This window comes from Nilaparvata lugens, chromosome 6 (genome assembly GCF_014356525.2).
Source record: "Nilaparvata lugens isolate BPH chromosome 6, ASM1435652v1, whole genome shotgun sequence".
In the NCBI taxonomy this organism is placed as follows: domain Eukaryota; kingdom Metazoa; phylum Arthropoda; class Insecta; order Hemiptera; family Delphacidae; genus Nilaparvata; species Nilaparvata lugens.
The window spans coordinates 43,544,828-43,571,593 of NC_052509.1; the positions used below are offsets into that span (position 1 = coordinate 43,544,828).

At 33.4% G+C, this 26,766-nt stretch overlaps 3 protein-coding genes and 1 long non-coding RNA gene across 4 annotated transcripts; 2 read left to right on the forward strand and 2 right to left on the reverse strand.

Moving 5' to 3' along the window:
* Window positions 1-6: 6 nt before the first annotated feature.
* LOC120351932 (proton-coupled amino acid transporter-like protein CG1139) lies at window positions 7-1,438 on the forward strand. The gene is made up of 2 exons (XM_039430852.1): window positions 7-156; window positions 809-1,438. Exons 1-2 carry the CDS (start codon window positions 84-86, stop codon window positions 1,051-1,053), a joined length of 318 nt encoding a protein of 105 aa, XP_039286786.1. The 5' UTR covers window positions 7-83; the 3' UTR covers window positions 1,054-1,438.
* Window positions 1,439-4,678: 3,240 nt separating this feature from the next.
* Window positions 4,679-13,523, reverse strand: LOC111054718 (methyltransferase-like protein 25). The gene is made up of 5 exons (XM_022341799.2): window positions 12,369-13,523; window positions 8,377-8,919; window positions 6,918-7,073; window positions 5,929-6,075; window positions 4,679-4,860 (listed from the first exon to the last, which is right to left on the reverse strand). The coding sequence occupies exons 1-5, from the start codon at window positions 12,957-12,959 to the stop codon at window positions 4,777-4,779; spliced, it is 1,521 nt and encodes a 506-aa protein (XP_022197491.2). The 5' UTR covers window positions 12,960-13,523; the 3' UTR covers window positions 4,679-4,776.
* LOC120351935 lies at window positions 7,612-8,180 on the forward strand. The gene is made up of 2 exons (XR_005571638.1): window positions 7,612-7,783; window positions 7,973-8,180. It is a non-coding gene; the product is annotated as an uncharacterized LOC120351935 (long non-coding RNA).
* LOC111054719 (protein LTO1 homolog) lies at window positions 12,798-13,436 on the reverse strand. The gene has a single exon (XM_022341801.2). The coding sequence runs from the start codon at window positions 13,398-13,400 to the stop codon at window positions 12,978-12,980; it is 423 nt and encodes a 140-aa protein (XP_022197493.1). The 5' UTR covers window positions 13,401-13,436; the 3' UTR covers window positions 12,798-12,977.
* Window positions 13,524-26,766: the final 13,243 nt, after the last annotated feature.

A 26,766-nucleotide genomic window follows, 5' to 3' on the forward strand; every position in this document is an offset into this window, starting at 1 on the left:
TGAAGTTGATTTTTGCTGTAGCCATATTCATCACTTACGCTCTCCAGTGTTATGTGCCGGTTGATATTGTTTGGAACACCTACATGAAGAAGAATATCTCAACAAAACATTTATTTTGGGAGTATGTTCTTCGTACCGCTGCAGTGCTAATCACATGTGAGTATTGAACTGTTTCTGAGCTTTTGGACATCTAATCCAAATTTAATTTTATCTGTATTGATTAAGAGAGATGGCGAAAAAATTGGAATGAAGTTCCTCAAAAAGTCGGAAGTCAAAGTGGAAAGTTCCAAAAATTTTAAAGTCGTCTCTCTACATGTCGCTTAATGAGCTTCAATAAAGCCTTTTGAATAATAGCACAGACATTCTATCTTGGTTAGTTTTGTCTATGGTAATGAAAGTGAAGAAGGCTATGACGAGGAAGGCTCAAGGCCTACTCAAAATATGAGTGAAATAGTTTCATTGTGGATACTATGGGAAAGTGAGCTGTTGATCACTAATGAAACATTTCTCACAATGTTTATAGACTACAAATGAGTACGGTATTTTACAAATACTTCACGAGAATACAAATACTTCATGGTATTACAAATGCTTCATGAGTAATGATCTCATTACAAAATTGTAACTTGTATTAGAATTTGAATGAGTGGAAAAAAACAAGCCTTGGAGGAAATATTTTTGATCCCTCCCACTGCGACAGAAACTCAGTCGTTTTTTGGGTCAATGAGGCTTAGATCACTCTGTGGGGAGATAAATATAAGATTGAAGAATAAATAAATGTAATGTTTATTGTGTGTGTGTTTTACAGTTGTACTAGCAGTTGCCGTGCCTCGCCTCGAACTGTTCATCTCGCTTTTTGGCGCATTCTGCCTTTCAGCACTGGGAATCGCTTTCCCGGCAATCATTGAGATCTGTGTCATGTGGCCTGACAACCTGGGCACCGGCTACTACATTCTCTTCCGCAACTTCCTGTTGATTCTGTTCGGTATTGCTGGTCTACTGGTTGGAACCTACACCAGTATCAGCGATATTATAACTTCTTTCTCGAAATAGACTTACTGAAAAAGTAGAACTTCGTTTTTTATTTACGTTATTGGGATCTAACGGTTCATTAGGCTCTCAGCTATTGCTCAAACTTGGAATGATTTAATAAACATTCAAATGATGTGTAATCCATTTTATGGAACATTATGACATTGTGGGAGGAATGGAGAGGAATATCAAAGGAGGCTAGGGTAACCAAATGAGATGTAGCACCAAGTAATTCGGTACAGGCCTACTGTCCTTTTCGCATATAAGTTCGCCAATAGAGCCCAAAATTATTAATAGTCAAATCTATGAATCAACCAGAATACATATTGTCTAGAGTACTCCAAATGAGTGGGCCTAATATGTGTAATGAGACTCATCAATTGGACAACAGTAGATATGTTGTCTATGAATCAACCAAAATTAATATTGTCTAGAGTACTCCAAATGAGTGGGCCTAATATGTGTAATGAGACTCATCAATTGGACAACAGTAGATATGTTGTCTATGAATCAACCAAAATAAATATTGTCTAGAGTAGTCCAAATGAGTGGGCCTAATATGTGTAATGAGACTCATCAATTGGACAACAGTAGATATGTAATCTTACAGCATTCTTAAGTAATGGTCTTAAGATGTTCAAATAAAGATAGAATAACTATCTCTAATAAATAAAGGCTCTTATGTAAAACCTTGTTCCTTTCATCAATATGCTATATTAATTTTTCAAACAATTTCTGACACTTATCAAACTAATCTTTACGATAAGTATTGAGAATAAGTCCACTTCTAGATAGCTATCAGATCAATCTTCAACTTGTCATTATATTCAAATTTGAAGGTTGAGAGTGTGCCGCCTACTTCTAGATCTCAAAAATGCCAAGTGATACTCAACCAGTCATTGTCAGTGGTTCATTTTCGAGTGGAGATCTTCATAACAGAGCAGCAGTGATTTTTCAAAGCAAAATTCTTATTATTTAGTGACTACAGTTCAGAAACTATTCAAGTAGACATTGTCTCAAATTCTCAAAAGATGAGCTGTCAACTTTCAAATCATAGTTCAACATAATTATTGGAAAAGCTCCCTCAAGCTAAATAGAAAATGAAAAAATGAAGATATATTCCTGTGAAACAGACGTTTCAGGGAATTATTGAATATAGGTCAGAGATAGATATTTTTCAACTCAAAGTGAATTGTGTGTAAATTGAAAATTGGTATACTATTTTGAATAATTGGTAGAGTATTCAGATTCATATGGCCTAGATAATTTGTACTGCTACCCTGACTTAGAGACCTTTCTCCGTTAGATCTTGATAGAGTAAATGGAGAATCGAAGCTGTTCTATGGAAATAGTTCAAAACTAGTACGTAAGCAATATTGGTCAGCTTGAGTAGCAAATAAACTTAAGTACACTGAAACTCAACAGTTGAACAACAATTATAAATAATAATTATTATAAGATGCCTTCATAACATTATATAATTTATTGAGGAGCACAATTTTACTTATATCTGTTACAAGCTGAAACGATATCTAGAGGATTAGTTCCGAATTTTTATAAGTAAATCAATAGAGAATTATTCATACTGTGTAAACGGCAGGGACGCTTTGATAATAATTATAATCATCAAGAAAGATACTAGAACTAGTATTACGAATTAACTTAATAATATTAGGATTATTTGAATAGTTCCCACAACTTTTGATCAATTGAATGAAGGAAAATCAGTTTGAATTGAATTATACAGAATATTGAGCTATAATAGAAACTTGATTATTAATACTCGACAACAGTAAGAGTTGCAATATTGATTCCAATGAATCAAATTGATGCAATACTTATTGTTTCTAAGTATGCATTAATTAATTATACAGTAAATTTCCAGGTAAATCTTATTTTTCATAACTCTCTGAAAGACTGGTCTTTAAAATACCTGTTCTAAGGCTAACTACACAAACACATGAAAAGCATTTCCCATTTTTAGTAAGTAGGCAAATAATATTTTTACTGGAAATTTGGAAATCGTTATATAGATTGAATTACTATTGCTGAATTATTGTCAATTTTAAGGGTTGTAACAGATTTGAAATTTTATTCAGTAGGTTATTGATATTTGAATACCGTAGTAGCAATAGTATTTATACTATCCACAAATCGCTTACAAGAGCGAGGAAATATTGGGCAAGATTTATCAATAGGAGCAAACATATTATATTACATAGAATTTTAAACTACTCAACATGGAAGTGCATGTTCAATATTGACTTTTGATTTATTGGAATCATTGATGATAGGAAATAAGTAATAAAATTATCATAATCTGAGATCCTTCTTTAAAAATTATGAAATGACCCTATATGATATGTATTTGAAAACCTAATTAATTTACATGATTTATGTAAAATAGATGTATACTAGATGTAGTGATGGTAAATTATGAGAACTGAACATTGTTGAATCGAATTCTGCAAAATTACGTGCATTGATGTCACAAAAAACAAAATATTGTACTAATATATATTATCAGGCCTAAAAGCTATTTTTAACTTTGAATTTGAAATGTATTGGAATTTTTAGAAAGCTTTTTAGGGCTATTACGAAATGTTGAATTATTTACTCTCTGATTGCTGATAATAAATGTTATTGATTTAGTCATGGCTGCAAGCTGCTGTGAATCTGTAAATATTTAGAATATGTATCATATTGTACTTATGTAATATGTTGTATTTTTAATAAATACAGTACTATGAAAATAAAAATGTTCTATATATCATATTTACTCAACCCTCATCATATATATTATAGCCTTCGCTGTATAATGTTGAATGTTCAATTAGTTATAATCCTTTTTTAATAATATGCTTTAATTTAAAATGTCCAATTAGAATGGAGAAGAGTTCTAAAGATTTCCAGGATCACGAATACGGAAAGCAGTATCATTGAGTAAATATACTGTTTAATATATTTATTTGTCTCTGACAGTATTGTATACCTGTTATGAAGTGCTTTTAAACCCATATTATTATAATGATTCGAATCAGTCATGAGGATAACACTTTAAAAATCATGTCGCTACTATAAAAAATCCAAAGTACATTAGCTTTTATAACTTTCATAGAGGTTGTCCACGCATAATGAGCCATGAGCTTAACAGATCTAACAGATAAAATAGACTCAGCTCTTCGGAGCGCAAGTTATCCAATTGGATGTATTTTTACTTCAGGACGGATCTGATAACAGACAGTTTTCAGAATCACTTCCCAGTTAGTTTTCGGAGCCCACCTAACTAAGGCCTTTACATCATCCTCGTACAATCATTAAGCTTATGTGGACATCAAAATGAAAAAATTACATCACATCCATCCTCAGTTGAAAAACTTCAAAATGACACTAAACCATGGGTTTCAAAACAAAGCAGCGGGTGGCGTTATAAAGCGTCCCAAGATTGGATTCAAATATTGATGATTTTAGGTGAGGGAATTTCAATGATTCTTAACGAATACCTTCGATGCTTGATATTGAACATTGTTCAATAACTGAAAACAAAAATTGGACACTCTCCATCTCATAGAAGGATATATCTAGCAGTAAGAAATATGCCTCGAGTTTATAGGAGGATTGAATGATCCTAAGAGTACTTGAAACGTTTTAATTTGCGAAAACATCAAGTATATTTTTCAAAAAATTGAGAATAATATTCAAAATGAGTATGTTAAAAATTTGTCTCACTTAACATGATCTTGTTTAATCCCTGACAGCAAGTATTCCGTAACAGCGAGGAGATTTCACTGGGTCAAACAGCTGTACTAGATAAGCCTCCTCAATTCCCTGAAAATTATAAAAGTAAAACTTAAAAAAAAAAACATTTTTATGAAACTTCAAAGAAATTGGATGATGGCAATACATTTAACTAGTTTCATGAAAGGTTTAAATGTGTGGGATTTTTATGTATTCCACTAGAGCAGGAAGCACATAATTATTATATGCATAATATTCTGCACATAGGGTATAGCCATATAACGGATAATGCAGTTTCTGCATTCAAGTGTAAGAATATAATAAGATTTCTTGTTGGAATATTGTTTCGATCTTGTTGGGTGTAAAATCTTATATCCTTACAAAGAGTAATGAGTGACTTCCAATTTTATACTTGTTTAAGATGCTGAGGTGGAGTTGCGGCGTAACTAGAAGGGATAGAATCCGAAATAAAATAATAAGAAACAGAATGAAGGTTACAAAAATATCAAAGAAAATACAAGAAAAAAGACTGCAGTGGTACGGACATTTGGAGGGAAGGAAGGCCGATTATGTGGGAAAAAAGATCGACCACTTGGATGTCGAAGGCACTAGGGAGAAATGGGAAAATTGTATCGCTCAAGATGTTGCAGAGAAGGAACTAACACCAAACGCAGCCCACGACCGAGACTCCTGGAAGCCACTGACCAGAAACGCCACCCCACCTGAGTGGGAACAGGCTGAGAAGAAGAATAACTTCTTCACTCTTAAAACATTATTTTTATAACTTACTTTTCAAGTGCGTTTCAAGGCACTTGGACCTATCTTCAGCGTACAGAGAGTACCTAAGTACTTAGAGTATTACCCTGTGTTAATAATGTATTAAGGTAGTCTACTACCTGCACGTTGAAGATAGGGGCCAGTGCCTTGAACCGCGTCTGGACTTAACAAGTGAGTTGTGAAAGACTGTTAAAGTAGAAAAATGCTTCGTTAAGTTATTTATATACAAACAGTTCTTCAAATCAGGATGACAACCTTGGAATGAATGTTATGAATAGAAGAGACCCCAATTCGGGGCATACAGTACCATTAGCATTATAAATGAAACGTTGAAAGTGAAATTATCAACTATGTTTAGATGAGAAGTGATGAGTTACTCACTTGCTCATGTAGGTATTGTAGCCTATCGAGAAGACAAATTGCCTCGACAATAGGAGCAAGTGTCACTCTCATCATAAAGTAAATTTGTAGTTTGCTCCAATGTTGTTCATATTTATTGAATAGTTCATCCAGCTCATGATCCGTGACCTGAAATCAATTTGGAAAATGCAATTCAGGAAACCTCATCAAACGAAAGAAAATAATAATCAATATAACTAGGCCTATTATTAAATAATTAATGAGAATATTGTTGATTTTTTAATGTGATACTGAAGACATCAAAGTATATATAATTTCAACTGAAACTAGAATTGGATTTCATAACTCATCAAAGTTTTTATTATGTTTTCAATAATATGTCATGGTTAACGTGGTATCTTTAATAATCGCAAATAAATACACATTTTTGAGCAATTTTTCAATTACTTTGAAACGAATCATTAATTTACTTCCAGTTGGATTACAGCATGAAGAACATTGAATCACGAGAAATTATCGATCTGTTTATCAACACAATAAAAGTAACGGTGAAAATAATTTTTTATCAGTGAAATTATGTTATTGCTTAAGAAGAGGTTATATAATAGCAATTTTAATTTGATGGCGGTAAAAGATTGGGAAATTTAGTACGACTTGAAGGTCCAAGTACAAACCATTTCTAAAGTGATAGTTTATAAAATTAGAAGCTATCAAGTTGCTGTTAATATATTTTCAAATCCATTTGTTAAACTCAGGTGAGATACAGTAAAATATTCGAGAATAAATCTATTCCAAAAGAGGTACACATTCCTAAGCTTTCCAATTTATTCATCATCAATCCCTGCAAGACTACAGATATTGATGGAATATAATTTCATCTAACTTCTATCTCTATCTACACCTCAACCTTATACAGCGATCAGACATGCATTAGTAAAAGAGTCGTTATCAATTTTTGAATAAAATAATGATTGATGGGTAACAATAGATAATTTTAAAAACTGTCTTACTTTATCTTGTAATTCGAACTTCTTCAACGCTTTTCTTGCATATTCAGGAAAAGAGTCACACTTGATAGAGCCTATCTTGAAAATCTCCTCTATCTTGAATTTCTCTACCAATAATACTTCCACTAGAGCTCGATAAAAAAGGTTTGCAGATGGAATCTGAAAACATATAAACACTTAATAAGTTCAATCTACTCTCCCAATTAATAGGTTCTTTATCGAAGGTAAAAAAATGATTGCTGAAATGTTTTAATTGTTACTGTAGTAAGATTATGATTGTTTTAAAAAATTAATACGTTAGTTTGCAATATTGAAGAATAAATAAATATTGAACTTTATTCAATATTCAATGAATTTCTCTGATGCCTAATTATGTACATTCGCTAATAAAAATAAAAACATAATGCGGACAAGAAACAACATTAGTATTTTTTTACTGATGAATTTAAAACCAATTATATGGAGATGCGATGTATTATAAATATGAATGCTTTCATTTCAAAGCGATCCAAGTGCCAAAAAAGTTTTTTTTTGTTTCAAAGTTATCTAAGTACCAATGCCAATGCCCTTCTACACGATCTTTGTTCCAAATCATTTTCTGTTAGTTTTCATAGAATGCGCTGTGTCTATGTCCAGTGGCAGTGGTTTTCAAAGTGATCTAACTCCATACAACCAGCTGGCAGGCTGTCATCTGTTTGTGAGTTCGTTTACCAGAGAACTACTGTAGGCTACAATAGGTTTCTCTTTCTATTAAATTTAATATAAATATATAAATATCAATATAATGGGTGATGTAGCATTTTCAACAGAAGAAAATTAAAATTTTGAAAGGAGAAAAGGTGGAAAAATAAAAGTAACCCAAGAATGAGGTTAGTTTTTTAAATTATATAATAATTAAAAAATGATTAAATTATATAGTAGATTGTTCACCCTTTGATTGTATCATTACAACCATCAAAACATATTAGGCTACATATGGTAGTTCTTTTCTCACCATTACCTAATTGGTGAAGGCATTAGCTTACATAGTTGTTGAAGGCGTCTCATCTTGCTTACAGGACTTAGACCCATTTGAAGGTAATTGGCCCCGGGCTTAGACCCATTTGGAAGAAACTGGCCTCGGACTTGGATCTTTCTGCTAACCTGTCCCTTTTTTATCTTCTACTTTATGATTGTTTTAGTTATATCGTTTTAAAACACATGGACACTTTTTACATTCATGAATTATCTTAAAATAATAATGCAGTAAATAAAAAACTGTTTTTTTCAAAATTGGAGTGTTTCTATTGATGTTCCAAAAATTTAACATTTGGCTTAGATCACTTTGAAATTGAAGCATTCAAATGATGTTAGCCACCTAATCCTTGATTGACTAATGTGTGAGTAAATGACTGACTAATGATAGATTGAAAATATTCAGAGTAGTAGGAGATAAAAGCGAAAAAATGTGTGTGTAATTTACCACTTTATCCTGCATGATCCTATCAACAGACTGTGCTGCCACAACTCTAGTATTGTAAGTCAAGCGAAATCCCCTTGAAAGAAGCAATTGACTCATTGGAAAACCAGCGCTATAAGAGCAAAGATTCGTTGCTACTTGGGTTTCCTGCTCTCCCTCAAATTTGTCAGTCAGCAAATGATAGCAGCATCCAACATTTAGAAGTAGTTTAACACTTTTCATTTTCAGGAATAGTTCAATTGAGCTTGGCCCTAGGTTTCCACATGTATGCAAACCAACCAATGCAATTGATAGGTCATCATTTTCTTCTTTAAACTTTTCCCTCAAAACGCCTACAACATCAGTATCAGGATTCACAAACATAGTTACATTTTTGTACAGATCAATAAAATTTATACGTTTTTCCTCTTTATTAGCCTTATCTGTAGAGAGCAATGAAGAGTTGGGAGAGTCGGTAACTTCATTTTGTGAAGGGTTTGCCTTCCAATGCTTTCCTTTTCTGGTGATACCAGTTTCAATCCGTTTTCTTATCCCTTGCCAATATTTCTGCGAACAAGAGGACATAATTCTGTAAAACACATGGAAACAAATTTAAACAGTATTTAAGTTATTCTTGACACTTCAGTTAACCTTTGCATGAATTTTGACTTGCAGATCTCATTAGAGTTATTATTAATACTATTAGTACCACCCAAATTAATGACAACCAAGTCTTTTTGTTGATAATTTTTGACCTCATTTGGGGAGAGCATCCAGTCAGTCAAAGCTTCAAGCCTTGCCCCTGGAAGAATGTGGGTAACACAAGAAAACTCATTTGGCAGCAAGGAGCCCACACGCTCCCGAAACTCCCTACCATGACTATTAGCCCACAAATGCAGTCTTCAATCTAAACCAAACCCACTAAGCGAACTGATATCTCTGCAGGCAGCATTAATCAAGGAGCATGATCTGCGGAAGTTATTCAAAGCCAAATTCGCCAAACCAACATTCTTTCCCACATCTGTCAATAGTTTTCCATTTAATTTCAAATCATTTGCTAGTTCAGACATTAAGATCTATAAGATAATAAGATATTATTAAAAAATACATTTTTTATCAAGCTTATCACAAATATTTCCCACCCAACCTGCCTCCATCGCTCTACAGCTTGACAAGACAGCAGCAACAGAGTCCTCCCCTCCCTCTTTTTCATCTGTTTGTGTCCCAAGATCAATAAATTACTTATCAGTCAACTCCATATTAATCCTATCATTAACAATTGACCGATCTATTGCAGCATGCCACTGCACTAACAAACGAGCATTATCATCAGACAATGACTGCATTTTCCTTTTCAACTTCCCAACATTATCGGAATTGTTTCCCTCATAGCAAATGTTGTTCATACTCAAATCCAGTAGACAGTTTACCCTTATTATCATATACCGGTGTAGAAGATAAGTTCAGCGGGCCATCTGTAACTAGGTGGGGGCGATTTCTCATCAATCATTACTGATAAATCAACATGTTCAACCATTTTATTATTACATTGCGGGAGATGGTTATGTGAGACGGCAATCTATTTCGATTATTTTAGACATTGCTCAATCAGTTAGAGACGCTTTGCACGACAAATGTTGATAAATGATACATTTATAAATAAACGATACATGTTGATAAAAGAACATGTTCAACCTTTTTATTATTACATTGCGTGAGATGGTAATGGAGACGGCAATCTATTTCGATTATTTTAGACATTGCTTAATCAGTTAGAGACGCTTTGCACGACTTTGATAAACAACGCCATTGAATCTTACCAGAAAGATTCTCAAACGATTTTCCATAGTAAAAGTCCAGGAAAATAAGCTTAGTGTTCCTTTATTTGTTGGACTGAGAGTGAAAGTACCCATTTCCCAAATTGAGTAATTAAGCAGGAAGAGAACACTACAAGACGTGTTGTAAGTATGGGAAATTATGTTTTAAGATATTGCAGGCTATCTTATAAATCACACTTATTGCATGTGCCCATAAGAGGAGCCTCCAATGGAATGTATTTTTATTTTTTACATACAAATGTATTGTTAATCTTTTTTGGAGAATAAAGAATTTCAATTTCAATTGATTTCAAATTATTATTGATTTAGGCTATTTTAATAGCTTATATGTTGAAAAGGAAAGAAAGCAAAAATTCTTAAATAGAATTACGATATACTGTAAACACAGAAGGCTATTTAAAATGAGAAAGAGAACATAATAGAAAGAGAAAGATTAAAAGGAAATTGATAACAGAACAAAACAGATTAGAAATATTGAGGTCCGTTCTATATGAGTCCGTATATATGAGTCCGTATATATGAGTATATTGTCCGAAAAAGAGCCCGTCGACACATTAATCACGCTTTCCCAGGAAGAAAGTTCAGTCAATAATATAATAATAAGAGATAGTCCACGACTCGAGTCCACCCTCAGTTCGAATCAGACATGAAGCCGGTTGAAAAGGAAACTCGGGTGACGGGAGCAGCCGAACTGTATCGCCTCCTTCCAGTCCAGCATCCTCCAATCACCAGATTCAGTCATTCGAAGCAATCACTATTGAAACCAAGATTACCACAGTGTCATGAACCAAAAGGTTTGACATACCCCCAAACATCAGTTCCTTCTTTAAGAAGAGAAATAATTTTTTCCAACTTTAAAAACTAAAAGCTGATCAGACAGTTTTGGCTGACAGACTAAAAACGCTGAGGAGAGGTAGAAGTGGGGCTAGCATTCTAGTCTCCCCTCCAGCCAGCTAGTGGAAAAAGCTTTCCACTTTTCTTCTGAATAATTTCACACACTTTTTGATCGTCTACCTCCTGAGACAGACCGAGCTGCCCCGTGGCTGGACATCCCCATGGCAACTTAGGATGAACATCAACTGTATAACGGTATCGTTCCACATTCAATTTATTTTTTCTATATTGTTTTGATTTTAGAAATTCCAAATTAATTATAAATGAATAATGTTTTTTGAACTGTCAAATAACTCTAAAAACTAAATAAAAAACACAATAATCTGTCCAACACAATTCTGTCTAACGTTTTGAAAAATCATTGGTAACAAGTTTATTTTAATTTTTTTTAATTGATTAAATGCTCAAAATTTCATAACCCTCCTTAATTGTTCTGTATTAGAATAGTTGTAGCATAACTAATTTTATAAAACCAAAATATGTTAAAATTCACATTTAAATAAAACAGAAATTTCTTCTTTTAAATAAAAAAAAATCTGACTCCTGAAAAAAAATGTTTTTCTTTCAAATTCCAAAAAACATCTAGTTGATAATATAAAAAAAACCAACTGCTTTTGCTCTACCATCAAATGCTACGCAACAACAATTTACAGTGTTCCCGTCTGGGAACTGGTGGATTGCCCCCTTTTATTACTCTTACCAAACAGGTCACCAATCATTTATTACAAATGATGGATACCACTGTCCAATCAATTTAATGTTACAACAGTCCACAGTGGAGTAGTTTGTATAATTTTTGCTTATACCTTGGCATTATAATTGATAGCAGCCTGAGATGGTGTCCTCACATAGAATAAAATTTCACAAAAACTTCAAGCGCTTAACGCAAAAGTATTTTATTTGCATAAAAATATCACTCCTGACTGCTTCTATCTGATTTAGGCCTATACGTCTTTGATGGAGCCAATAATTAGATATAGCATTGGATCATGGGGAAGTGCAGCCAATTATATTTTATCTAGAGTTGAACGAATACAATTGAGAACATTGAAATATATAACTACTAGAATTCTTGATGTTAATAATATTGATCCATACAAACCACGTAGCTTACAACATATTCTATCATACCTTATCGCCTAAAAATTTCTACCTTTTCAAAATTGTAATAATACTCTACAAAGACAATTTCTACTATAGACTCCTTGCTCCTCCCTCACCCTACAATTCAAGATCAATTGAGAATTAAGAAGGAAAAAGAACAACAGTTTGAATATGACTCACCTTCATCTTTTGAGCTCTCTTTCCAGCTGCATGAGTATTTGAACTCGACGAATCAATACTAAGAACTTTTAATTTATGTTCCAAAGCTAGAACTGAGCCCAAATAGCCTTTACCTCCTCCAAGATCAAGAATATGTGAGCAACCAAAGCCTTCTGATAAATACTTGATTAGGTTACTCATTACTTCAACTTCATGCGACTTCTTGAACGACATGAAGGAGTTATCAAGAAGTGTGTTAGCTCGAGAGCAATTCCAATCTTTGAAGAGATTGTAAAACTCTTTTTCATGGAGACATACATCCAAAGTTGAAGGAAAATATTTTTTAGCAGATTCTATAAATGTTTGCAATTCCTTGCTATTTTTGATTGATGGTGATTCTTCAAAAAACTCATTCACTATCAAATTGCATTTCTCTACCTCTACTTTTATTTTCTCGGGCACATTTTTGCTCCAGAGATTGTTTGTATAAAAGTTAACCATATGACATTCCAGAATAGGTAAGAATGGTTTTATATAATCTGTCATCTCAATCAATCTATGCCTGACTTGAGGCAAGGATTTCTTGAAGTTCATTCTATCATGAATAGCCATAACCGTTAGTAGGCTAAATCAGAATGACAGTTCGTCTTTCATCGGTAGTCTACAGTCAATTTTCAGCATGACACACAACTTCTTATAAAGTGATCTAATGTTTTCTAGTAGTTGAACCATGTCACAGTCTTCTACATTACTTCTAGGAAATTCAAGAAGTAGGTTTTTCAACTTGGTTAGAATAACTATTCCCTTCTGAGGGAAATCTTCTTTCAAAGTGGAAATGGAAATCAATATATCTACAAAACCACTATAGAAACCTATTTCACTTCCTATTTCTGATCCTCTATGATATCCCAAATGGAAACCTTCGATTTCACCTTCCAAAACGCCTTTACTCAAACCTTCTTGGAAACTGTTTTGAACAATTTTTTCTTCTGATAATGCAATATCATCAAAAACATCATTTATATCGATATCTTCATTTAAATCACATTCCATTTTAAAAATATTTATATATAATGAACATTGCACAGTATATTACAAGATTACTTAAAATCAATTTAACAAAACAAGAAAACATAACCTGTTGGCTCTGGGCTGTGAAACTGAAAACAGGTTACCTACCATAACCATAGCCACAGAATATACAGAATGGAAACTTGTAATCAATCGCCTATCTAACCAATGCTTTTTACATGACGCCAATACTAAACACGTCACGTGACCTTGGGAAGTTCCAATCCTGGTCTTCTGATTGGCTCGTGGCAGTGAACGAGATCAATTGATCCGGATTATTGAAGTGATCCGAACCTACCATCAATACTATTACCACAGATGACAGAAACACTTTATGCTTCTTCCGTGCTATTACAATGCGGCGCTTCCTAACAAGATGGCGGATTTTGGCGTCAGGATATAGCCAAGTTTCCGTACTGTATGTATACTGTGCCATAGCCATCCCACAGAAACAGTATACTGTGCCATAGGGTATAGCGCCAAACTGGGTCGACGACAAAGTGGGTCATTTTTTCGACCGCATTTGTCGCCTCATGACACGACAAATGCGGTCACCTCAGGAATGTGACCCACTCTGTCGCTGACCGCATTTGTCGGGAGGTGCAGAAATAAAAATCGACCGCATTTGTCGCCTCTTGACACGACAAATGCGGTCACCTCAGGAATGTGACCCACTCTGTCGCTGACCGCATTTGTCGGGAGTTGCAAAAATGAAAATCGACCGCATTTGTCGCCTCTTGACAAGACAGATGCGGTCACCTCAGGAATGTGACCCACTCTGTCGCTGACCGCATTTGTCGGGAGGTGCAAAAATGAAAATCGACCGCATTTGTCGCCTCATGACAAGACAAATGCGGTCACCTCAGAATGTGACAATATATATCGAGATTCTGTTATCGATACATTGTACTTTATCGATATCGTATAGCCTTTGATAATGCAGAAAATTGGTTGTACAAACTGATTAACTGACCTGTGCCTCGTAATTTGAATTTGAATCTTTAATTTGTGTTTATGATGTTGAATTCTATTTTACAATTTGATTTGAATTACAAGAATCAACAAAATGAACTTGAGATTCAGTGTTAATAATGTGGTTTAAAGTAACAGGCTATTATCAACAATAACCTAACTTTATGGAAATTGTTGAGTTTTAGAATTCTAGTATTGATGTCTAAGTTCTACTCATTGTTTCAGTATATTAATTTAAAATGCCGTTTTCATAGATGACCTAGATAGGCTAGCTAAACTAAGATAGATTGAGTTGATCGAGTTTGAGTGAACAGAATTAAAACTTGAATCGGTTCCTAATGTAATTCTTCAGGGAATTAGTTATTTTTTGTTTACAATAAACCAGCAGTTCATTGGTTATTTTAATAACTCATTCGTCGTTTGTGTGTTTAGAGCTGTAGCCTACTCTGATAGGTACAGTACTGTAATAGGAGAGGAAAAGCGATTGAGAAATTTCTCAAAAAATGATAAGATTTATAATTACTTTTACATTTAGTTGCACTGTGCAATAGTAAAAGAGTATAAATGAAAAATAGTAGGTACTTAGTTTAAACAAAAAACCAGATTTGATTCCAGCTTTAGATTTACTAATATTAAGCTGCTGGGCGGTTCACACCAAAGTTAATTAGTTAAATAGGCCTACTGTACGAAGTTTTAAAAATTTAATCCCTATTTTATTAGATTGAACGGAACTTGACAAACACATATGTTCATCATGTGTATGATAAGTTATTATGTTCAATCTATGAGGATTAAGTTATTAACATTTTGTTAATAACTTTGGTGTAAACGCAGCTTTAATGTAGGATACTATGCAAACGGCCCTTAAAAACGCTCACCTACCAACCTACCTTCAATCTTTAATGCACTGCCAAGCTTACTAAACAATTGCACGCACAACTGTAGTTAACAGTCACATCATATTATGTGCGCTGGATTAATATAAAAGTAAAAGCGCTCATTCTCGATAAAACAAGTCTGTGCAATTTAGTAGATACTCATAACAGCAAGTCCACAACTAAAATAAACATAAAAATATGGTAATATATCTACCCTATATACTAGCAACTTCTGTTAATATGTTTAGATGCTCATATGTTTGTATTTCACCGGATCTCGAAAACGGCTCTAACGATTCTCACGAAATTCAGAACATAGTAAGGTTTATAATATAAAGATTAGATTGCACTAGGTGTCATCCCTGGGAAAACTCGTTGAAGGAAATAAAAAGGATAATTATTATTCATCCTTGGAAAAACAGCTGATAATAATTATTTCGTCGTCTGTTGGTGATGAAAGTGAGTGAGTGGGACTGTGTCAAAATTATGACTCAGCTGTTGAACTTTTGTAATCATTCAATCAGGTACTTAGTGCTAGCGGTTGCAAAAAAGCCGGGTTATTTTCAATCCTGATTAATTCCAGTGGATCCATCTTTTTGAAATGGTCTTCTCTGATTTGGTTCACGTGAAGTTAATCAGGATTAAAATTTAACCGGCTTTTGTGCAACTGGGCCTTTGTGAGGGAAATTTTTGCATTCCTCTGGGAATAATCTTAATTTACTGTGATTAGATAAAACATTTCTGTATAAATGTTATTATAATTTCTTCTTTCGTAATTTTTTTATGCTTTTGTACTCCAGAACGAAGCTCGTTCCCCGATATTATATATAAAAACGAAATGGCACTCACTGACTGGCTGACTGACTCACGCACTCGCAGAACTAAAAATCTACCTTTAATCTAATATAATCTAGCTTTATCGAGAACAAATGAACAGGAAATGTTCAAATTTAGTACAGAAGCTAAGCTAGGGTGTAATAATGTTGTGTTAGAAGGAATTTAAAATAACGCCAAAGATACGCCCAAAATCTGCATTTTCCAGCGGTTTTTTTTCGCTTTATCGAGAACAAATGCACAGAAAATGTTCAAATTTACTACAGAAGCTCAGCTGGGGGGAATAATGTTAAGCTCAGCTGGGGGGAATAATGTTGTGTTAGAAGGAATTTGAAATAACGCCAAAGATACGCCCAAAATTAGCGTTTTTTTTTCGTTTCTCTGTTCTTTCATCAAGTAATAGACAGAAAATGTTCAAATTTGATACAGAGGTTTAGGTAGGGTCTAAAAATTTTGGGACTTTATTATTTCATCAAAGATACGTCCAAAATCAACGTTTTTCTCAGCTTTTCTGCATTTTCTCAGTACTTTGACTTTCTGATGGAATGCTCAAATGAAAAATGCAGGCAAGAAAATCTCATTTTTGGACGATCCAGTCGGTGGTCCAGGGGGCGGAGCCTCCTTGCTATGTCGAGCGAAGCGAGCCCGACGGCTAGTCATAATATAATATTATGATGTAAATTACGGTACTAGTGAGTTTATTCTATTTGCGGGACCTGATGTTATAACTAGGTATAGCCTACTATATTTATTTGCACAGCCACAAACTTCTTTGAATTAACGCAGTTAGCACCTATTATTGTAGTCCTGCCACTAAATGTTATTATTTTTATTCTGGTAACCTTTGTTATCATCAAAGTAAGGGTGGTATAGGAAGAGGAATAAAACAAGGAAAATCGTTACTCAAAAAATTACCAAAAATCTATGATTAAATCATAATTTAATAACAGCATCATTTAATAATTTCATGTATCTAGATTAAATATTTACAAATTTTAAACATTAATATATAAGTTAGCAGTTACCGTGGGTACCTAGTAAAGTGAAAATACATCTTTTGGAAATGGTTTGTGAAGCTAATGCAATTGAACTTCCAAATTAAAAAAATAATTGTTTTATCATTGTACAGACCTAATACATATAATAATGATGTTAGCTATTTTAACAAACTTTAATCATATTTTAATGATATATTGTGAGGAATAGATCCGCATCTAGAAAATAATTGATATCAATAATAGTAGGTAATATTTTCCTTCAACATTGTTCTTGACTTTGGAAATGATGAATAAGAAGTACACTTTAGGACTTTGATGATCATGATATATATATTTTCAAGAACAACAACACTACTCCTAATTTGGCTGTTGTAATCAATACATGTTTTAAACATTTTTTATTATGTTGATGCTCTTCTTGGTTCCTAATGTATTATGATAAACAATTTTATACAAACAATAATCTGATTTGCCCTTGAGGTATTCAAAATTGCTCTCTGGTTGGGAACATAGTAAGGTTTGAAAAAAAATTGAAACAGAGTGGTTCTTTTGATACAGAGTGTGAATTTTTTGAGAGTTTGATCTTTACTGGAATTTGGGCAAAGTTTTCGCCAACACAAACCAACGCAGTTCGGTTTAATTGAAATAAATTGCTATTAAAAAGAACGACTAGCATTCATAAATTTTTACAATAAATGAATTAATCGCTCACTGTGACAACGAGATCTTTCGGCAGGTCAGCCATCTCAAGCCAAAAGAATTCGTTGTCACAGTAAGTGAATAATTAATTTATTGTAAAACATTCTGACTGCTAGTCGTTCTTTTTAATAGCAAAAAGTGATTTAATATTAAGCAGTTCGTGATGGAAAATAACATTGAAGAAATAAATTGTGTTGACGGTAATTTTGGTCTTTACAAAGAAAAAGGTCTTGCTCTCAAAAAGGTCTTAGTAATGGGGTGCAACCTAGCATGCAAAACCTCAAAGGACACGTCAGAATAAGTAAAACACCATAGTTATTTGTTATGCTTTAAGCGAATAGCTCAAATTTTTATTTCAATTATTTTTAAAAGTATTTAATAGTACCTACATTTATAAAATTATATTATTATAAGAGTTATCCAATTTTGTAATAATTAGGCTATTGAATCTGATTTTTTAAAATATTTCTAACCATTAAAATCAATTCTGGTAAGCATAAGAAATATTAGCTCATTTTTCAAGGACCCTTTACATAATTTGGTGAAGGCTATTCAAAACTTATCACCTACCGTACATAATTTGGTTGAGGAGCTTTAGCTATTCCATTTTTATATTACAATATGATGTGCTATATAAAAATGTAATTATAATTTAATATGCACTGATTTCAATGTTATGTTAATGATACATTCAAAATAGATCTTTGCAATTCAAAGGTTTTGGTATCCATATCTCTACAAATGAAATCACTAAACCAGTTACATCGATAATGATAATGCAGTGATAATATTGTAACTGATATTCATAAGAGCAGATGTGTGACCCAAGTTATCGATACACATAATGTCAAATCATCATTAGCATAGATAAACAATAGCGTTAGTAGATATCCCATGGTATAGGGCGTTCATGTCGCAACTTTATCTCGAACCGATTATTATCAATTACTGTTGGTTTTTACTGTCTTGTTGGGGTGAGAGTGTATAAACGGCACAGTATGAGAGACTACCAGCGTCACACAGCTTCACGGGAAAGAACTACGTGGACTATCGGCTTGAGATAACAGTAAAAGTTGCGACATAAACGACCTATACCATGGGATATCTACTCATGCTATTGTTTCTCTAAGTCATTAGCCAAATCTTTAATAGCCTACATGTGAAAAAGGACTCTCGAAGTGTTTCTCTATTGTAAACAAAAAGCTATAGTTATGTTAGTTAATGAACAGAACACTTATTTGTTTGTTCGCTTAATTTGTAACAAATTCGAGTGAGTGTATTTGCTTGATGATGCTAATGATAAGTTTAAGAAGTTATTTGATTGGTATAAGTTGGCTGTTGATGCTGCATATCCTCTTAAACGTATCAAAGTTAGTAGCTTAATCCAAAGCTAGATGATGGATGGTATACTGCTGATTAAATAAAACTCGAAAATAGTTTTAATAGCTATTATGGCTTACTAAAAAAATTCAGTAAGACTAACCAATTTATGGCTTACTTAACATTTTAGTAAGACTATCCAATTTAAACATAAATATATAATAAGCTGTAAGGAAGAGTATAGAATTGCTATTAAGAAAGCAAATATAAATTATTTCAACAACAAAATAGAACATTTATAAAATAAAAATTGAGCTGCATGGAACGTCGTTAAATTTTTTTACTAATGTTAACAATAGAGGTGTTGATTCACATGATGTTGACAATGCTAATTCATTTAATAACTTCTTTAAGGAAACATCGAGGAAATTGATGAAATGTGCAGAACAGTGATTACCTCAGCTCTTACTACATCAATAAGTTCACTAGACCTCATGTAAAATTTTGTTTTTTGTTAGTGCAGATTATCTGTAAGTTAGGTACCAGAAAATACTTTTTGTGTAGCTGAGAAGTTGATATTGTGGTAATTATTCATATTGAATGAAAAATACATTAAAAGATTCCTTTTAATCCTTCAACCCTGAAACTTTTTTTAGCAGATGCATTCAACTGCTGGGGAACTCTTAGCCTTTGTATGTTTAGTATTTTGTTAATGAATTGATGAGACATAGTATCAGCAATGACCATTTTCAGTGTTCATAGTGTATGAATAACAGTCCTTTTTTGCTTAGTAGAATTGGAAGTAATTCTCAAGTGAAAACTTCATATACAGTTGTGTATGTTGGGCTGCATGTTTACTCTTTTTTGAAAAACTTATGCTGGATTCATATGGGAAAATATCTGAAAAATTGAAAAAAACAAGTCTGAAAGCTGTAGTGTGAGTAGTTTTTGAGAAAAAAGTTAAAATATGCAAAAAATCCAAGTAGAGAAACACAGACTTCTACGTTTGATGCCCAATAACTTTCTTTAATGACCAGTAAACAAATAATTTTTCGCACTAAAAATTGTAGAGAATTTAATTCTGAAAAGAATTATGTAAGCTGTGTTAACTAAATTCAAATAAAAGTTTAATGAAATGTATTCTTATGTAGTACATTACACCACAAAAATTTGCTGTTTTACGAGGAGAGAACTAATAACTCATAGGTTGTAGCTGATTGCAAATAAAACATGGATTTCGATAACAGCTGTTCCAAAACAGCTGATTCATTATGTTTTAAATAAGAAAATATTTGAAAGAAATTATCAGCTGAAAATTATTTTCAGATATATTTTAGCTCACTGTTGAACAGAAAAAGACAAACTGTAAGTTAATCCTACTGTAACTGCGCTGTGTTTTTTTTTTAATTTATCAACCAGTTATTAGTAACCATTCCTCTTTGCTTTATTTGTTGAGTGTTAACTTTTGAAAAAAGGCAGGTAATCTTAGACATTATTCATACTCCGAATTAGCTGACATGCATTAAATGTATGGAATGGGACACAACTGTAATAGTACTGAAGCAAGACGTTTGTATCAAGAGAACTTTCCTAACCGAGTATGTCCAAGTTCAAGGTTTTTTGCCACTATTCATCAAACAGATCCTTTGATATCCAAAGAGCACATTTATGCAGGCAGACCCCGATCTACTATGACTGTTGAGTTAGAAGAACAAGTTCTTAATGAAATTTATGAACAACCAGAGAAAAGCACAAGAGAATTGTCAGTGCAGTTTAATGTGAATCAATCCATTATTTGAAGGATACTAAAATAGCAGCAATATCATCCATACCACCTCCAGAAAGTTCATACTCTATTGCCACGAGACTGTGCTGGTATTTGCCGATGGTTTTTAGTAAAACTTGTTTACCCAAACTTTTTAACAACCGTTTTATTTACCGACGAGGCACTCTCTACAAGAACAGCTATCGTTAACGTCCACAACCAACATATTTGGGCAGCTGAGAATCCTCATGCCATCAATCCTAATCTTCCACAACATCAGTTTTCAGTAAACATTTGGGCAGGAATCATAGGAGATCATCTACTTCTGTTTGAGCTTCCTTCCAGGCTTAATGGCATAATCAACTAGTCTTTTGGTATGAGTTTAATGTCATTTAGATATGCTACTTTCATATAAAAAAACTTTACATAAAAAACCGAATATTTTATTTTCAATCAGCTACAACTTATGAGTTATCAGTTCTCTCCTCATAAAACAGCAAATTTTTGTGGTGTAATGTACTACATAAGAATAAATTTTATTCAACTTTTATTTGAATTTAGTTTACACAGCTTACATTATTCTTTTTCAGAATTAAATTCTCTACAATTTCTATTGCGAAAAATTATTTGTTTACTGGTCATTAAAGAAAGTTATTGGGCATCAAACATAGAAGTCTATGTTTTTCTACTTAGATTTTTTGCATATTTCAACTTTTTTCTCAAAAACTACTCATACTACAGCTTCCAGACTAGTTTTATTCAATTTTTCAGATATTTTTCCATATGAATCCAGCATAAGTTTTTCAAAAACTAGTCCCCAAGCAATTCAGTATCTGTACATTTCACCAGAGGAACTGAATTTCGGGCTAAATCTTCCACCCTGTATAGCTCGCTAATGAAGCGTTTATGGATATATGTTTATATGAACTTTTTTTCTTATTTTTACCTCTACTATCACGTATTAAAATATTTTACCATAATTATGAATCACCCTGTATTATAATTTCCTCTTTTGTTATAAATTGTCTATGCTATTGTACTTCAGAGCGAAGCTCGATACCCCGAAATTTTTTATGGTGCTCAATAATATTAAGATATGATTATCGACTTATTTCAACATGTTCTATATTCTTCACTCTTCAAAACATTCGTCTTATTTGTTAACTATCAGCTGTTATTGTAGCTCCCCATCAGCTCCCCAAGACAACTCATTGACAGGTTCAAAACAAGCAACCCTAACACTTTCACTGACTCCTATTCTATCGCACACTACTGACTCAATGACTCTGGAATGTTGTCTTGCTATCTCACATGAATGGTAGGCTATGGATTGTAGGCACCTATTGAGAATACCCATAATGGCCGGGACACTCATATCCGCACCGAGCCCGCGCCGCGATACGGCCGAGTGTCGGATGTACTACGGAAAGTGAGAAAACAAATGCTTTCAAACGTGTAGGAACACATACTACTGCACCACGTCAGCACCGTCACCGTGTTTGAGCCGTGCCCGCGCCGTCACCAACTAGTTCAGTTTACTTTTTGACGGTGACGGTGCGGGCTCGTTTAACATAGAGTGAAAAACTATTTCAGAGTATTTCTGGGTATTCAGTTATTGGAGAGATTTTTCTCTATTGGAATTTTCCAGTTTTGTACGATTAAAGAGATGATAAATATGATTGAAAAATAAGTTAAACCAAAATTAAAAGTATAACCAAATAATAAGTTAAGCCAAAGGTATAATAAACATAATATAGACTAGTAAATAATAAAATGGACAACAAAAAGTATAAAAGAAGGAACACGTGACTGTGTCTTAAATTTCAAATTTGAAACTAATAACGTTTAGATAAGGCAGAAGATAACAATTTTATTGCTGATATATATTTATGATACATTACTGATTGTGGTATTCTTATGCACCGAAATATATACCAGCACTATGATTCTCATCTTCTGTGTCTACAGGTAATTAGTTTAAAATTGAAAATCTAATTTATTGTATTATTGTGATGGTGAATTAAGATAAGAGTTCAATGAATATAATCTAGAGCTAGAGATTTTCAAAAAAAAATTTTTTCAAGATGAAAAAATATCCAAATATCTAACTTACACTTGTATAATTCTACCCTCATTATACAACTTGGAGTATTATAAAGTAATGATGAGAACTCACTTATTCACAATAATTAATTCTGAACATGATTTCTCAGTAATTGTTAAATTTATTAAAGGGAGGAGGGGGAATACTAGCAAAAATAGAAAACCATGTCCTTCAGCCAAAATACATATTTGTCATTGTAAAAGTGTACAGTAATTCTTTAGCGATGACTCGAGCCGCCACGGCTAGATCACATAAATTTTCAATATAGGAGGTTCTTGATATAAAAATCTATTGCACAGGGTCTCATTCCTGGGAAAACTAGCTGAAGGACATGAGAAAGAGAAATCTATCCTTCTAGGAACAGCTGATATGAGACTGTTTCATAATCAGTTGTACCACTGTAAAAGTGAGATGTTATTATTCCAGCTGTATGACCCAGTAAATACAATCTATTTCAATCTGCAGATTTCGTGTAAGGCCAGTTACAGAGCTCGACCGACCGTCAGTGCACCATCCTGACCGTAAGCATCGATGAATCAGTTTTACACATTCAGAGCTCGACCGACCGTCAGTGCGTACCTATGCACCATCCTGACCATACGCATCCATACATCATCAGTTTTTCTGACTCACAAAATGGACGCCTTTACAGATTGTTCAATTGCAGCTTATTATCTTCGTAAACGAAAGATTAAAAGACGTAGATATCAAGTTCACCCGATGGTTGCCCAAAGAGCATTTCAAAGGGAATTCAGTACCATTATTTACATTATTGCTTGGGGTGAAGATACATTTTTCAACTACCTCAGAATGTTCATCAGAAATTTTGATGAGTTATTTCGAGCTTGTATCACCATTGGGAATACTTGCAGTCACTTTAAGCTACGGATCAAATAAATATTAATATAATATTAATAATATATGATTTTTTCAATAAAAAATTTAGAAATGATTGAAGAAATGTATAGAAAAACTCTGAATTCAAATAATGACACTATTAATTGAATTCATTCATTATGCTATTCAATTCAATATCAGCTGATTGTCGGGCAGAGGTGTCAGCACATTGGTTATGTTGCGATCGGGCTACTGATCAGTACAGCTCTGAAAGCTTCTATTCGTTTCAATAGCACGTCAGTCGACCGATGGAACGGATGCGCACGAGCAGCTCTACCGATGGTTTTCGTATGCAGTATAAAACGCACGGTCCTGACCGTGCGCATGCGTGCCGTCAGTCCTGCTCTGTACGGATACATTGAGATTGAATATCTATGGAAAAGACAAGCGCGACTGACTTACGCACTGACGGTCGGTCGAGCTCTGTAACCGGCCTAAGGCCGCACGAGCGCACATAGTACGCCCCTTGCAACTGACTTTTTGCGGCCGTCGCCAGTGACAAGTTCTCACAGAGACAAGTAGTGTTTTTTGAACGATATTAGTGTCACAGAGACAAGTTTCACAGGAACAAGTATTTTATAAATGGCAGTCTCACAGGAACAAGTTCCCACAGAGACAAGCAGTTTCATAGAGACAAGGTCTCCGTCCAAAGTAGTAGCGCTATAAATGGCAGTCTCACAGAAGCAAGTTCCCACTGGAACAAGGTGTTTCACAGAAGCAAGGTCAGTGTCATAGAGACAAGGTAGCGAATGTAGGAAGAAGTTAGGCGTGTTGCCTACATCTGAACTTGAAGGCACTCCATTATTTGTTCTAGTAAATTGAATGTCTGCTGTTTTTTAATCATGCAGGTATATGATTATGATTGAAGGTTTATCATATAAGATAGGGATGGGTTGGTAACCTATTAGAATTAGATAGAAGATAACTTAAATAAATAAATAAATTGAGTTCTATGCAAATGTAATATATTTCTACCAAACTCCAAGATAACTATTCCAATATATCTAATACGTATACATATAACCTTCAACCCGAAAGAATAATCAATATGAATATGAAATGGAATATATAAAAGCCAAATAGCCTACCACTGACCTATTCATCACCGCTTCTTAAAAACCACATGGCCAAAATGGTTTTTCATTATAATTCCTTCTTTCGTAATAAATTGTTTATGCTTTTGTACTCCTGAGCGAAGCTCGGTCCCCGATATTATGAGCTAATCATCTCTTCTTTTTCCGAGCTGCGGTCTCGAATTGTAAATTCAAATTGATATAATATTAACTCCAGACAGTCACAGAGTAAAGCTGCGTCAACACCAATAGATTCTATAGATTCTATTAGATTGAACATAACTTATCATACACATGATGAACATATGTGTTTTTCATGTGCCGTTCAATCTATAATAATCTGTGAGGATTAAGTTATTAACATTTCGTTAATAACTTTGGTGTAAACGCAGCTTTAGATGCCAAGATTTATCATGGCGTTCCGAGTTACGGATGATAATGTCAATGAAAAACTTCATTTTCTCATGAAATCTTTCCCATAAAAAATTTAACAGATTGTTGTTCTACAAGCGTCTCTACATGTTACAAAATGAAAATCCCAGTGAAAAACAAAAAATGCCACTTGATAATTCCAAATCATCTTTTTAATCGTAGCTCTGATTCAACTGAGCAATAACTTTCTGAACTTACTGAGTTAATAAAGTAACATTTAAAATTATCATAAGCGCAATGGGACTTGGGATTCCATCAATTCAGAATAAGTATTATACCGGTATTCATTTTTACAGGATTGAAGTAGTGCAACATTTAGATTAGCACACCAATAGATTTTATTTGTAGCGGAGTGAGTTCATTACTTTCATATCAAAGTTCTACTTTTTCCATTATGATATAGTACGACTACTGCAAAACAATGTCTGGTAGCCCTGGTAATGTAATGTAATGTAATGTAATGTATGGTTGATTGGAAGTCTCCAACCAGCCTGATCAGATTTCTTAGTGGGGCCATTGGCAAACATTTTAAAAAAGCCCTGATATTATTAAAATGACTTTATTCCTAGTAGATAGCATTTCTAGTAGATGGCTGAATATTCTTGTTACCACATTGCAAAGGATGTTCAGTGAGGTCTACTGTTATCTGGACTACTAGAGTATTGTAACTCCTAATGTCAGATTGAGTAAGAGCTTGAAATTTATTCCTATCTAGTGTACTCCATGTTCAATAATCTGCCTTTATCTTATATTAGAAGAAACTTGCCTCTGAATAAATTAAAAAACGCACTAAATGTAATTCTGAATGAAAATGCTTATTGTTCCGTAAATTAATTTTCAAATTGTTGAAAATGTGATATTCAGTGCTGTGAGTTTATAAATAGTTTATGTCTTTTTTCAATGTATGACTTAATTTATTCAATTGTACTGGGTGATGATAATTATGACTTGATAAGACTGATTTGATGAATGATTACACTATTCATAAGATGACTACTAAGATGTTATGAATTGAATTGCTCATTTATTGTATAACAGACTATAAGCTGAATCCTTTAGACAAGGCCTATTCGCCTAATCAACATCCAAATTGTTTGTATTTATCGGTCAATATATTTCTTATTCCTAGACGCCAGCTAAGAAAGGGGTTTCAATTTTCGTAGAATAAGCACGTAATTCAAAACTGTATGTTTTTCAAAAAATGTTGTGATTTCAAATTCAAATTTCGTTTATCATACACATAGGCTATACGAGAATTAAGAATTAATGAGAAAGTGTCCCGGAATAAGGTTTATGATTTTTGTTCTTCTGTATTTATACTAAGTGACATATTTATCAGTGATGGCTCTTAAACTGTAGGTTTATTATTAAATAAC

Bases quoted from the DNA above. Each gene is read 5' to 3' on its own strand.
- LOC111054718 (XM_022341799.2), bottom strand. From the start codon at position 12,959: ATGGCTATTCATGATAGAATGAACTTCAAGAAATCCTTGCCTCAAGTC. The intron at 7,074-8,376 runs GTAAATTACACA...ATATGTTTTCAG, and splicing joins GGATCATGCAGGATAAAGTG to ATTCCATCTGCAAACCTTTT. The intron at 6,076-6,917 runs GTAAGACAGTTT...AATTGATTTCAG, and splicing joins AGTTCGAATTACAAGATAAA to GTCACGGATCATGAGCTGGA.
- LOC120351932 (XM_039430852.1), top strand. From the start codon at position 84: ATGAAGAAGAATATCTCAACAAAACATTTATTTTGGGAGTATGTTCTT. The intron at 157-808 runs GTGAGTATTGAA...TGTGTTTTACAG, and splicing joins CGCTGCAGTGCTAATCACAT to TTGTACTAGCAGTTGCCGTG.
- LOC111054719 (XM_022341801.2), bottom strand. From the start codon at position 13,400: ATGGAATGTGATTTAAATGAAGATATCGATATAAATGATGTTTTTGAT.